At 34.0% G+C, this 14893-nt stretch overlaps 1 protein-coding gene across 1 annotated transcript in view; it reads right to left on the reverse strand.

Moving 5' to 3' along the window:
• The window catches only part of LOC115448636 (proton-coupled amino acid transporter-like protein pathetic), a 68236-nt gene that overhangs the window by 7810 nt on the left and 45533 nt on the right, over positions 1–14893 (reverse strand). The window contains exons 2-7 of the mRNA XM_030176128.2: positions 7022–7087; positions 5785–5901; positions 5041–5191; positions 3232–3353; positions 2759–2843; positions 886–1130 (exon numbers count right to left, since the gene is read on the reverse strand). Coding sequence (XP_030031988.2) covers positions 886–1130; positions 2759–2843; positions 3232–3353; positions 5041–5191; positions 5785–5901; positions 7022–7074 — 773 coding nt within the window. The 5' untranslated portion in view covers positions 7075–7087. The remainder of the gene's footprint in view (positions 1–885; positions 1131–2758; positions 2844–3231; positions 3354–5040; positions 5192–5784; positions 5902–7021; positions 7088–14893) is intronic.

Consider the following 14893-nt stretch of genomic DNA (forward strand, 5'->3'; position numbering starts at 1 on the left):
TTATAAAATTAAAAGCATCTGCATAAATCAACACCATAATGCTTTCTACTATATTATTCCTAAATGTCAATTCATTCTGTTAAATCGAGATAAGATTAATCGCAGTGTATTAGAATACCCCGCTCTACCATTTACGTAGCTAGATAAAGGCTAGTCACTAAGCTAGGCTAAAACCTATATTAAGGTTGGCCAAGACAGCATTAGGTTTCTCACAATTATTACGGGTAGCTTTTATATCTTCCTGCTATTCCTCCTTTTATTTATCGTAAAGTATACAATTTGTGAACAAGTATCTCCTTTAAATTGAATATCTTAAAATTCGTAAACGTCGTAAAAAACCGTATAAAGAAGATTCTGTTTGTAGAGTATTTTTACTTGAATATAGCACAGGTTAATCAACAATAACACTAAAAACGTATATAAAAAGCATTATCACAAAAGCTAAGTAGTAAATCCATCTAGATCAAACTTTTTACGATGCTCATCTGTCTCTAAGGTAATTTTACATCAGCACTTTTGATATATGCACAACAACGATAGCATACTAATAGTCACATTAAATTTACTCAGGTACATAAAAATGCAGTAAATTTGTTACACGACCCTGAGACTGACGTTGGTGTGACTACACTGGCCCTTAGTGAATTAATAGCTGAAGAAAACTTTTCAACTATCAAAAGAATTTAAACTGTCAATTAAATGAATTTCTGATTACACTAACTGTTTGTGATTTCATCCAACTTGAGGTCAGGACATTACATAGGTTTTTAATGTCGGCTGATTTTGAAATAGAGTATCGTGGAAAATGTTTTGGAATATTATACAAATGCTATCCTAGTTTAGATAAAATTTTTAACCAACAAAAAACTACTCTTAAAATCTTACCTGATAAACAGAGGCCATTGCGTTACACTGGCAACCATCTCTCTTTCCTTAGGGTTCGGTAGATCATTGAAGATGTAGTACATCGTGATACCGAAGCAGATGACCAGGAACACGTTGGCAACAGCAGAGAAAGGCACCAGGTATTTTAGATTCCGTATCTGACAGATCAAGACCAACGGCACTAGAGTCAGGGCGCAGTACGCCTCCACCGGCAGTTGATATTCTGGCATGTAGACGTCAAGTACCTGATGTGAAAATGGAATGGTTATTGTGCGCTTGGTCTCCACACTGAATGCACGCCCATGCATGGGAGGAAATTTGCCGCAGCTAGGCACATGTAATACGTATTGAGGTCTATGAGGAAAACATATCCTGGTCTTATCCCCTCCACCCCTCTTAAGAGGGTTCCTTACCTTCCCCCAATTATCCCCTCCCAACTTTCCTCCAGGGCCCTGCAGTCGCTAAGCCGTGGGATTCCAGTATCCCATTTGCAGGCTCTTCGCGATATAGACTGCGAGGTCCGATACACAAAAAAAAATGGAATGGTTACAATCAGGATAGATTGTGAAATTAAATGTAAATAAAGGATTGGAATCGGAATGGAGTATTAGAAATTTAAATGAGATGTACTCGTTCTTTTAAACACTGAAATGGAATAGATTCAGTTTCTATTTTATAGTCGTTGTCGATTATTTGAATTAATGAATATTTGAAATTGAATGCTTTAAAGTTCAGAGATCAATGTCAGGTCAAAGAATCTTTTATATTATTAGATACTAAATGAGTCTGATTCCAATCTGTGCTTGATACTGTGATAAATTTAAATGTAAGAATTTCACGCAATCATAATGTACTGTTTACCATTTAAGCACCGCGCTGATGCTGTCAAATTGTTACCAGGAAATAATTAATCTGACGTCTGACAGTAATTGCTTTTAGAATTTCAGAATCTGTTTCATTGTAGCTCACATTACTTTTACAATTTAGGTGTGACAATTCTTAAGGCTAACTAACTTATTACATACAATTTATTACGCAACATAAGTCACACTTCTAAAACGTGTTAATTTGGTGGCACATAAAACCTGGAGCTCAAAATTTCGTATTTTATGATCCAATAATCAACTTAGAGAAAGTTTTTATGAATTCCAACAAAAAAGATTTCGGGGCAAAGAATGTTTCTGAATTATTAAATTTAAGGTATTTTTTAAAAAACAAGATGAGAGGTGTAAAAACGCTGTCGATAACAACTCATTTGTGTTGACGTTTTTGCAGAATTTAAGAATTCTCTGCATTTTACAAAAAATACAATATGAAAACCCGTTTTCAATTATCTCCAGAGGCACTTTTTTTTAATGGGACTTAGACGAATCTGAACCATTTAGAGGGAAATTAATTCAAGTAGTTGATCGTATAATCAAGCCCAATTTTTTCTACACCATTGAAAAAGATGTGGTGCCCACCCCACATTGGGTAAGAGCCGGTCTTTAAAGGGGATATGGCACCGAAGTAAGATCGATCGTAATTTTATAAGGGTGCAGCAATTGACCCCACTACCTGATGGTAAATGGAATGGCGTCCAGTAGAATATAAACTGATAAGAGATGATTGATGATGACCCCTCGGCAGTCGACACAATTATGCCGGCATGTTGAAACCGCATACACAAGCTGATCCCGGAACACGACACACTTATGTGAGCCATTATGGCGGGTTATTACATCTTGTGTACGGTGGTCGTTATGCGGGCGGATATAAAATTGATTCTACTACCAACAAAAGCCTAGGAACCTAGTTAGCTAATAGTCATATCAAGACAGGTAGGTAGGTAAATTCAGCTAATAATAAAAATAAATTTGCACGGATCACTTACCTCTTTGAAATTTTCAGCAATAAAAACAATGTATACACATAGTGCTGCTAAGTAAGTGGCTGTCATCGCGTAGTCCACAAACGTTCTAGAAATTAAAATAGATTAAATATTAGCCACAATTGTCTCTATGGGTCCAACCTAAAGCAACATTAGATTTGAGAGGGTATTCGATGTTATTTTTGGTCGATTATGGAATTAGGTTTTAATTAGAATAATGTTAATGAAGGTTGGTCAATAAATGTTCAGTGTTTAGTTAATAACTGTTCTCTTTAGGTTACGTAAGACAATTGGATGGTTGAAAAAGTGTATGTGCAGTTTGCCAAGCCGCACTAGCCGTATCCGGCTAGGTCTAAATCGTCTCGGTAATAAATAAAGCCGTGTCCATGCTAAACGGCATAATATCACAGCAATGTGACCCATGAAACAATGTACATAACGCAAATTCTAGAATAAGATGTGTAGTAAAAACTTACTTTGCAAAGTTAGCCCACGGTCGTAATTTCTTAGGACCAAATTGGAGTGCAGCGCCGCAAGTTTCAGCGAAACCCATTGACGGTTTTTTTGCCTCGACGCAGACTTCCTGTGAGGTTTTCACCTGAACGGAAAAACACAATAAAATTCCGCACTTTCTTTCCGAGGGTTCCGTACAAACTAGCTTATTTTTGTTATTTATTTATGGTTTTTAGATTTTTTCTTTACATGTGCTGTAAGAGATTGCTTTTTACAAAATTCTAGATTATTGGTAGTAGTTTAACAGGAATTATCCTATGGCTTTTGATTCATTTGTAAAATAGCAAGATAAGCCAAAATATGCGACAAAAAGTACACCCCAATATCTATATATATAAAAAATTAATCCCTGTTTCCCTTGGTCAAGCCATCACGAGTGAACGGCTGGACCGTTTTCACTATTTTTTTTGTTGTGTTTGTTATTGTCATGAGAAGGTTCTTATGAAAGAAAAATTCAAAAAATAGCGCGGATAAATAGAAAATTTAAGAAAACAACGACAATAATTCAATTTTACATAACTGTCAGTTGCTTGAAATAATTGTCAGCGATTGCGCACTTCAAATTCATAGTTAGACAGAACAATTTCTGTCGGGTCAGCTAGTTTGATATAAATTTCAGCATAATACCTCTAAGCGTTCCTAAGAAAAAAGGATCTTGAGAGGCAGAAAGATGGGCATACGGACAAGAAAGTGTTCCTATAAAGATTCCCGTAAAGGTACCCTAAATATTTGGAATTTGCACCACGTTTCTTTTATGTTTATACGTTGAATTTACAATTTTTTTCTACTTTGTAGATCGGGTGCATAAATATTTCTTGGTGAAAGGAATATAGCTTTTCTTCTTTTTCGGCGGCGTTAAGGAAAAATAATTTCGTTCGTTTATTTGAATGTTTCCTGATATAAATGGATTCCCAAAGTTCAGTTTGATTTTTGTTACGTGAGATTACTTTTCCTCAAAGAATTTTGTCATATTCCCTAAAATTCATTTCATATAATAAAATAATTTCGTTATAACAAAGGTTTTAATCAAATATTTTAATATTTATATATATGTATAAAAAATCCTTTTATTAATATAAAAAACGTTTCACGCGAATCCTCCGAACTATATTTTAATATACGCCTGACAATGAATAATAGCAAAGTTTTCCAGAATTAAGAATTACAAAGTGTTGCATTTACATTGTGTTCTCTGAAATAGATATTAAAGGTCATAATCGAACGTAATTATACTTAATAGTTGATTCGATGCTGATCAAATTGAACAACGCCTGCGCACAGTTAAGTATCAAAAACGAATAATGCAACTCAAATAGATTTCTACGTACAAGAAAATTATTAGTTGTAAATATGAAGACTGTGGACTCCGAAGAGCCAGTATATTGTATGGTAGATATTGATATAATGCAAAATTATTAATTTTAATATTATTAGGAATTATTAGGAGTTTAATATTAAAAAGTTACCACATGTTTTCTATTTAGCGTGCGGAGGTCATGTTTTATGGATTTCCTTACAAGATATCGTTATCGATGCCATAGGGTTTTGCTTGTATTTTTTTAGAAGGAATATAAAACAATAATTGCGATCATAATAGGTACTAACAAAATTCAACATACATTTGGTTTTAATAATAACAAAATATATAAAACTTTAATTCTCTTTTAACTTAATTTGGCAAAGTTTGCGTAAGGTGGAACGAAATTTCAACCTTATTTCGTTGTAACTACGATAAAATATTTTACAGCTAAAACTATATTGTATCCACTTACCAAAACGTAAACGCAATGTGTGCAAATGAATCCTACGACGATAGTTCCTAAGGCTCCGGCAACAAGACCTGCATTCTTGAAGGCCGCAGGCATTGCCAGGATCCCAGAACCGAGCGAAGACTTTAGCAGATGGACTAATGACCCTATACTTCTGCAATTAATTATCAATTTTTATATTCAACCAACCATCAATATACTTGTGGAACTAAGTATTAAAGCCTCAAACAAATTGTCATATTTATGAAAATGCTTAACTGGTCCTAAAAAATCCATATTCTCGGATGTCGGCTTTTGTATTTGTAAGTTACTTAATTATTCGACTATTATTATCCTTGGAGCAATTACAAGCTAGTGACATCGTAACCGCAATGTAAAATAGGTAATAAAAGACAAAAACATTTATTCATTTGAGATATGGAAGATTTACAGCTATACAAACCTAAATAACTAAACTAGTTGACTGATAGCTAATAACAAGCCTTCACTTATAGTAATCTTATAGCTAAAAATGAGCAAACAAATACTTATAAATTAGAAAACAAGTATTGTTGCTAATATCATAAAAGCAAAACGAAATCAATATAAAAGGTAAAATATAATAATATCAAAGCATTAACTGTTGTTAACCACCTATTTATTTTGTTTAAAAAAGTTAAGGCTGAACCACCTTCTTGTGAAGGACATTCTAGTGGTAAATGGATCAAAATCGCATTTACAATGAAATGTGCCAGACTATTTACTTACGAATTTGGATGCGCCACTTTCCTATGTTCAAAGGGGTCGTAAGCCTTCTCATTGATAACTTCCTTTGAGCCGAGACTCAGTGTTGATTGAAATCCGGGGTTTGATGCTAAATTTGCACTGGAAATAACGAACATTTTGATTTCTTAAGTTTACGCGAATGTTAGACATTTAAATTAAACTATTTTACGAATATTATCGCGGTTTTAATATTTTATTTTTCTCCCAACGTTTCGAAGACTTTGCAGCCTTCATGGTCATGAGGGGAAGGTCGGGAGAAAAGTAAAATATTAAAACCTCGATAAAATTCATAAAATAACGAACATTTTGCTATATTGAACATTTTACAAAATGAATTCAGTTCGAAAACGAAACTCCTGGTTGGCAAAGATGGATTTAACCGGAATGGTACCTCTCAATGAGGTAACAGCGATGCTGATTTCTGCGGTTAGTGAATTTGGGCAAGATTTGAATGTCCGTCGCCTTTGAACGGAAAATGCCAGAGGTAACGTGGTTCATTTAGTAATCTTTTGAAAGCGGCAGAGGACTTATGGATGATTTATTGATATTTAAAGAAAAAAAGGAGATTTGTACCAAACAGTAGCTGTTTTGCGTTAGTTTTATTGTGAAATTGGTACAATATTATGGTACTAATTGGTATTGGTACCATATTACCATGTCGACATGGTAATCATTCAATATTTAAGTGCTCTTAAATAATGAATGGAAGACTAATAGACTTTTTGACCCTGTACCCAGAACCTTTTACGTACGGCAGAATTGTGTCAAGTAGTTTATTTGTGTCATCATTCTACACTAAGGGCTTAACAAGGAAAACCACTTGTACATCCTCAAGATTAATATGATACGATGCTTCGTAAATAAGTAAGTCTTATTTGCAGGTTTAAGTTTGAAAAAAATGAGATACCCGTTCAACTGGTGATAAAAAGAACTGTTTATAAACAGAAGTATAGGCTACCCAGGAAATAAGAAACCTCGCCATATTGTGTTAAAATATGGAACTGATTAAATTTAGAAATACATAAATACACCAAATACGTGGGTTGAATTGCTTACGAATTTTGTTAATTAGTACTACATACATGATTCCTCTTTAATTACCTGAGCAATGTTTGAAACTTTTCTATTTCTTTTTTATTGATTTGGAATAAAAATTCAACTTCTGAATGGAATGTATCCCGAATTGTTATGTTGATTAAAAAATCAAAAATTAACTCACGTCGAATTGAAATTGTCCAAGACAATAGTCCCCTTTTTCTCGTCCTGTCCCATGGCGGCGGTTGGTCTGTAACAAAGCATTCATTAATTATTTCTGGACACATAACTTTCTGCCAAAACAATAGTTTACATTTTCATTACCATATTACAATGTTGTAGTTTAATTTTTTTTCGCCGAAATACACAATTGTTGTGAATTTTTCATCAAATGTATTACTTTGTTTTATTATATTGCGTCAAGGCCTGATCAGTTTATAACAAATATCGATGAATCAAAGTATTATACCTACATATATAAATGATTTGTATAAATAAGGTTTTTATGTTGTTTTTTAGTCTTTTTAATTTAGTTGATAGATCTTTAAGTAAATTACTTTTATCTGACTATAGAAAAATCAGTCCATAGAGAAATATAATTTTTAAATATTATTATATTCAGCCATTTGTATTTTATGAATGGGTTAGTTAACCGAAAGCCTCTGGAAAAAGAAAAATAACCGTCACTTTTATCAATTTCAATATTTTTTTATGAAATTAACAAATATTATTACGAAGATAAATAATGTTCAAGAAAAATTGACTTCAGCCGGCGTCAGGGTAAAAAGTTTCTTCTACACATAATATTTATACTAAGATTTAAAATCCATCTTGTCTTTGTCTCTTGAATTGTCTATAGTAAGTATAAAAGGTAACGAAGGGGATAACTGATAGCAAGCTCATTAACAGTGTCAGGGGATTTAACAAATGCAATTGTGTATTGTATTTTTTGGACTGCGCATAAAGTCACATATGCTTCGTATACCCTACGCAATAGACAGAAGTGCAACCAGAGCACAATTATTTTGTGATTTGTATTTCAGCCATAATGTGAGTTAGAACACCATGCTGATGCTGAGAGTAAAACCCATTATTATTACCCGACCCAGGATTCGAACCTGATCAGAATAATAAACAGTAAGCTAGTATAATTCATCGTGAAATAATTTTAGCAATATGTATATACTATGGTTTTTTAGAATGATTGTATACTTTTAGTAAAAGCAGGAACCGATGAACCGATGTTATGGTACTTCGATTATCTTTGCGTCAGTAGTTACCGGAAAAGCACATGTGACTGAGATGTGGAGTATAATATATTTATATATTATCCACGCCACACACGCGTCTAAAATGTACTTCACCTATACCTACTGTAATTTTAAAGCAATTACTTAGTGCCAGTAAACAAAACAACACAGGAAATTATTCAATTTATGTGCGCGTTATATCGACCCTTCTAGAAAGTCTATCAAAAATTTGTTGAAGACTGTGTTAACTGATTATATAAATTGACGTATGTAAGATAGCCCCAAAATAATTTCACACCATTATGACTGATGTTTTAACTAAAGATAGTAACGGACCAGGTGTTTCATGTAAATTAGTGTTGGATGTAGTGATAATTCCTATTTAGACGTTCCAGCCCTCATACCCACCACAGCAACTCCTGTAAGCCAGGATCGCATTGGCACGCATTTTATGACAGTAAGTAGTGAAACTCAAAGAGTCTCAAGCACTTATCTGTTTTTATCCCGCAACGGAATTAATCAAATAGAAAGGTAGGAAAGAGATGAAAATATTAATGGTCTACTTCCTTCTATTTCTTTCTTGCTTTCAAAGCAGGACGCAAGTACGCAAAATATTTTAGTAATTTTGAGTTATTGAAGCATTTTGCCTCAAGCAAAACAAATTTTGCAAGCGTCTTATTTTTTGAGTAATAAGATTTGATTTCAATAATCGGCATGGTTATAACGGCGAAAATTATGGAAATTCCATCTAGTTTACAGAGTCCATGAATACAAAATATATCAATATTATTACCCATCACCGACAACCTGTAGTCCCACTGTTAGGCATTGGTCTCTCTCATATCGTGCGACTTTTTTCGGCCTCGAGACAATAGCATCTAGCTATACATAAAACAAACCCCAATCCCATGTAACAGAATATATTTAATTGAAAAATTACTTTTTGTAACCCGATCTACGTATCAAACAGAATTAGTGGCTCATAGCCTATAAAAATACACTAATCAATGTTTATTCTAGAAATAAGAGATCATTGTGAATCGTGTTGCATCACGATTTGCTGCTTACCTCGACACACGTAGTACTCATGCTATCCGCAATTAAACGGCCGTGAAGTAACCTAGTGTATCGTTTAAATAGTTGTGTAGATTGAATGTACAGTAACTTGTTGAAAGTAACCGTAAATTTTAATTTATCTCCTCCTGACTAATCTTCCCACATGGTGATGTGGTCAGCCTTGCTTCAGTTTTCTTCCACTTCGCCCTATTAATGACGTCGTCATCAGAAATATTGCATGCTACCATTTCGCGTTGCACATTTGCCCATAATTTTTGGTCTTCCTCTAGGTCTTTTTCCGGGAATGGATAGTTCTAGTACCTGGTTGCCCGTCTGATAAATTTTAATTTGTGTATGTTGAGAATTTATTATATTTAATTTTTAATGAATTTTTATTCTTTTTTTATCGTAGTTCTGCTTAACAAATGTTAAAGCATACTAACTACTTTATGTTTTATGAGAAGACAAAAACAATAACGAATGAGTTACATATTCCGCGAACCACTTCTATTATAACCGTCTCGAGGTCATGGTTAACTTCTGCTAACTTAGTATTTATATTAATTATATAATAATACTAGCTCTGTATTGTATACTGTCCCATTGCTGGGCACGGGCTTCCTCCACTACTGAGACTCCAGGTAATACAACACATTGGCCAAGTGCATATTGGCATGATTCATATACCCTCTATTTCCTTTCTATAAGAACTTCTTAAGTCTGCAGGTTTCCTCATGACGTTTTCACCATAAAGTAAGCGATGATCCACAAAGAATACGTACATAACATAAGAAACATCACAGGCGTGCTCTTGGCCTTTGGACCTGCGCACATTCGTCTCGGTATTTCTTTCCACTACTAGGCTATCGTTGCTTCAATTTAGTATTTATTAAATATTTATATCAAGAAATAGACTGTAGACCCTACGGCCTCCTATATAAGGTATTATCGTGTAATGCCATCATGTCAAGGCATTCAATATATTCAACTTGTTGTCAGTTATTATGTAACCAGGCCTCTATTTATCTTAAATACAACTTATATGCCAATTACGCTCCAACGTCACTGTATACGATATGTAAGACGATAAATACCATGTTTATAACAGACTGTATAGTTTTCTTGGATTGAACGTAATCATTTAAATCAAATTTAAATATACTTCTGTTATCGGGTATAGTATTTTTCAAAAACGGTTTTGTATGTTTTTTTAAGTTGTCGGTGTTGAAGCTAACCCTTAGAAACTAAGAAAGTAGGTGTATGCAATGGAGTCAATAAATGCGGGCTTACTTTGATTGAAAAAGAGGTGATATATGTAATATAAAGTACAGCCAGCCATAAAAATAGCTAAACAAATTTCAAATCGCGCTTAAATTGTTGTCTTTATCAACAACCGTGTTCTCTTTACTAAAGCCATTAAAAAACGGTGATTTACATAATCCAAAGTATAGTCAGCCACAAAAGGAGCTGAACAAATTTTAAATCAATTAAAACTTTTGTGTCCTTCCTGTCCTCCGAACAATCATTTTTATTTACTAAAATCAGCTTTTTAAGATTTTTTTTTAGATAAAGAAAAAAGTTTATTTTGATTTAAGTTAATGTGATAGAGCGTTGTGAAGTTTTGAATCTTCCTTTATGGCTGACTGTGCATAATATACTGTTATTTTATAGTTTACTTATTTATTTATTAGGTTTTCCAGCAGCCTTAATACTACGATTACAATAGTGAAAACATTATAACGTATAGCTTTAATGTAAGCCCAAATTAAGAAAACTCAACATGTATGTATGAAATCTGTATTATAAAGTGAAGAAGTTGACCGAATATAGTACATATTTGTTCACACCTCTGCTTGACTCATTAGGGATATAGTCGTGAACTTACTGTCAGTACTTTCCAGAGGCATGAAAAATCCCCCATTTCTTTCCTTATACGTCAGAACCGCACGTGCGACAATAGGGTTCCCCGATACTCCACTTGCACGTGTTAATACTTTCTACGTAATACGCCCTTGCATACATGGTACCTACCTCACATATGGTTCGACCCCAATATTATTCGGTTTTTTAACTCAGTATTTATTTATTGCTTTGAATGACTAGACGAGCTTGCCGTTCGCCTGATGGTAAGCGATACGACCGCTTATAAATAGTAAAAACAATATCCAACAACTTGAGTTACAAAATATTGTTTGGTATTCCACTGCGCTCGCCATTCTGAGACATGAGATGTTAAGTCTTATTATGTCCAGTAGTTACACTGGCTACAATTTCCTTCAAACCGGAACACAACAGTGACTACACACTGTTGCTTGGCGGCAGTAGTAGACATTACGGTGGAACCACCCAGGCGGACTCTCATATATGAGAGACTTACCACTAGTAACATTTTATGAAATCTGGAATTTTGCCACCCCCATTTACATAAGATCTAGCATAACTGGTGAAATGTAGTTGTATTACTTCTCTACCTACCCCTGATAACGGAAAAAGGCGTGATACTCTGTATATAATACAATTAACATTATGACTTTACAATGGAAAATATCTCACTAATCGATGGAAACTGTCTCAGTTCCAGAACTATTTATGCTTTAATTACTTTAATAACTTATATGTGACCACTAATAGGGTCATTTGTAAACGATGCGGTCACCTGTAATGCGTCAAATATTCGTAATGGGTACACTATTGGCTATCAAAGCCAGGTTTGGCGGAACAAATAATGCATTGTTGGGTTACTCATACAAATTTTATTTGTTGTTTTTATAGGGAGCTATATAAAGATGCTTTACGTGTAGGATATTGTAAAATAAAACATTGAAATGTTTTTACGTGAAACGTAATTACGTACGTACTGCACGTGCTGGTATGTAGAGTTGGGTCCAGATAGAGTGTCGACTGCAGATTATTACCTTGCCAACCGACATGATTATGCCGGCTTGTTTAAAACCGGATATAGGCTGATCCCGGAGATAATTAATTGAATTATTGTTGCAATCATTTTTAGATAGGAAGATACGTAATTTGTATCTCAGAAAATATTTATGTTAGGTATAACGGATATTCCTAAAAGAAATGTTTTATATTTGGATTTTAAAGGTGTTATTAGGTTAATTTGTGTGGTAAAATATACATCACAACTACTTTTTTAATTTTCAGAGGAAACACTATTTTAAGGGAAATGTCACCGATAGCCTTTTTCGAATCAAAACTGCTTCGTTTACAAAATTTGTACTAATGTTTTGTCAATACTGTTTTAATATAATTTGCTTTGTCATTAAATTAATGAGTTGAAGGAAGTGAAATCGGCTTAAGTGCATATAAAAAAAGTGACAATTGATTTAAAATGTTTATAATAATATCATAATAATATCAGCCCTGTAATAATACAGGGCTGATATTATTATGATATATTATAAGTATATAAATACTTGCCCACTGCTGAGCACGGGCCTCCTTTACTACTGAGAGGGATTAGGCCTTAGTCCACCACGCTGGCCTAGTGCGGACTTCACACACCTTTGAAATTCCTATAGAGAACTTCTCAGATGTGCAGGTTTCCTCACGATGTTTTCCTTCACCGTTAAAGCGAACGATAAATTTACAAAGAATACACACATAATTTTTTAGAAAAGTCAGAGGTGTGTGCCCTTGGGATTTGAACCTGCGGACATTCGTCTTGGCAGTCCGTTCAACACCCAACTAGGCTAACGCCGCTATAAAATGATTAAATTGTTTCAAGTCGAATACACCGTTATCGTTCTTCTTGAAACATAAAACTCTACAACACTTTTAATATTATATCTCGTGTATTTAATCTTAATATGTGTCGTTTAATGATTCAAAAAGATCTTAACACAATTTATTTCTACACCCATCAGTACTTGTCAAAAACACGCAGTTTATTTCTTTATAGTACTTGACACCGTTATACTTATAAAGAAAATTTTATCTCGAAAATAAAACCTTGTCGACAAAATTCGGTAAATAAATATTCGGTAACCTCGGCTACACCAATCACTAGCTTTTGCCCGTGACTTCACGTGAAAGTCTTCAAACAAGATGAAATTAACTCGGTTCAACAATTACTCAAGAATGATTGACGAGGCCCGGTCAACGTCCTCTCGCCATTTTACGTTGTCCCAACTTTCACAATTTAATATAGAACAGTCTACGAAAACAGGCGATGGCGAGCTGGATTCAGACACTGGAGGTCCCGTACCTCATACGCCATACTTATTTTTTTGTTTTTGTTTGTTTACATATACGTCATAATTATATGGTCATTGCAATTATTTCTTAAGATAATAATATGTTTTAGTCTTACTTCTTAGTTATATTATAAATGCGTTTATAAAATGATTAGACGTAAGTTCAGAAACAACTGAACGAATTTAGATAAAATTTAGTACACGGGAAGACCCTGTCCTGAATTACCATACAAGCTACTTATTATCACCATCATTTGCTTTCATCGGAAATAATGCTTTACACACAAGCGAAGCCGCAAGCAACACCTAGTTGCTCATATTTTGGAATACGTAATTTTTTTTATGCATACATACATACATTTATATACATAGTAGCTACTTAATAATGAAGCAGTATAGGCACTATTGGCGGTCTTATCGCTCAAGGCAATCTTTTACAGACAACTTTTGCATGGACATAAGAGAAATAGAAGAAAGGGCAATGAAGAGCGTACGTATAAGCTACTATACAATATACTAAATATAACTAAATATACATGGCATTACATACTGGTGGTAGGAAATATTAATATATATCCGCCTGGATAGCGACCACCATACACAAGGTGTTAAAACCCACCATAGTGGCCTACCTAAGTGTGTCACGTTCCGGGATCAGCCTGTGTATATCCGGTATCAAACAGGCCGGCATAATTGTGTCGACAAGAGAGTGGCGATTATTTCTCGTCAGTCGACACTCTACTGGACCCCATTCCACGTACTTTCAGGCGTACACGTATAAAAAATACATTAACCATAAGTCTGTTTATACCTTAAGAATAATTGATTACATTGTATCATCAAGTCTTGTCAATTTGTAGTGAGAGGGTATAAAACCTTGTCTGTCGCTAAAAATCTTGGCAAAGTACAGATAAAACTGCGGAAATAAACAATAAACATACTCTTTATGCATTTAATATACTCACTTATAAATAAATTGATATATTTTCTCAGAACATAAGAAGGAATTGAATAATTTTATTGCATTGCATTATGTCATGACTTAATACAAAACTTTACAAGCATTTAGTGTCCGATATATTGTTTTTTTACTGTTTTATTGTATAAATGTGGAACTGAATTTAATTAAAATCGAAATGTTTTGTAATTGTATTATTTTTTTTGTGTCACATTGTACCCTCGACCTAATTGTCATTGTTCGCACGAATTATTAAATATTATTCGTGCGTTTAATCATCACATAGTTTCCTGATCATAGATCATACAAAACAATTAACGTAAATACTTCTCATGAGTTCGTGCGAATAGTGGGATAGAATTACGCGCACGATTGGCCCTTAGAATGACTTCTTTGACTTAGGGCGTGTCCACTGGCAACCCAATACCGAGCGTTCCGTTTTAAAGTTATATTTGAGGGTTGTATAATACTGATATTGACTATGAAGAAGATATTAAAGTTTCATCCAAGAGCGTAAATCTCCTCACATGTGAAACTAATACAGCATTAGATGTATGTGAAAACAGCTTACAAACCAA

This window comes from Manduca sexta, chromosome 22 (assembly GCF_014839805.1).
Source record: "Manduca sexta isolate Smith_Timp_Sample1 chromosome 22, JHU_Msex_v1.0, whole genome shotgun sequence".
NCBI lineage: Eukaryota > Metazoa > Arthropoda > Insecta > Lepidoptera > Sphingidae > Manduca > Manduca sexta.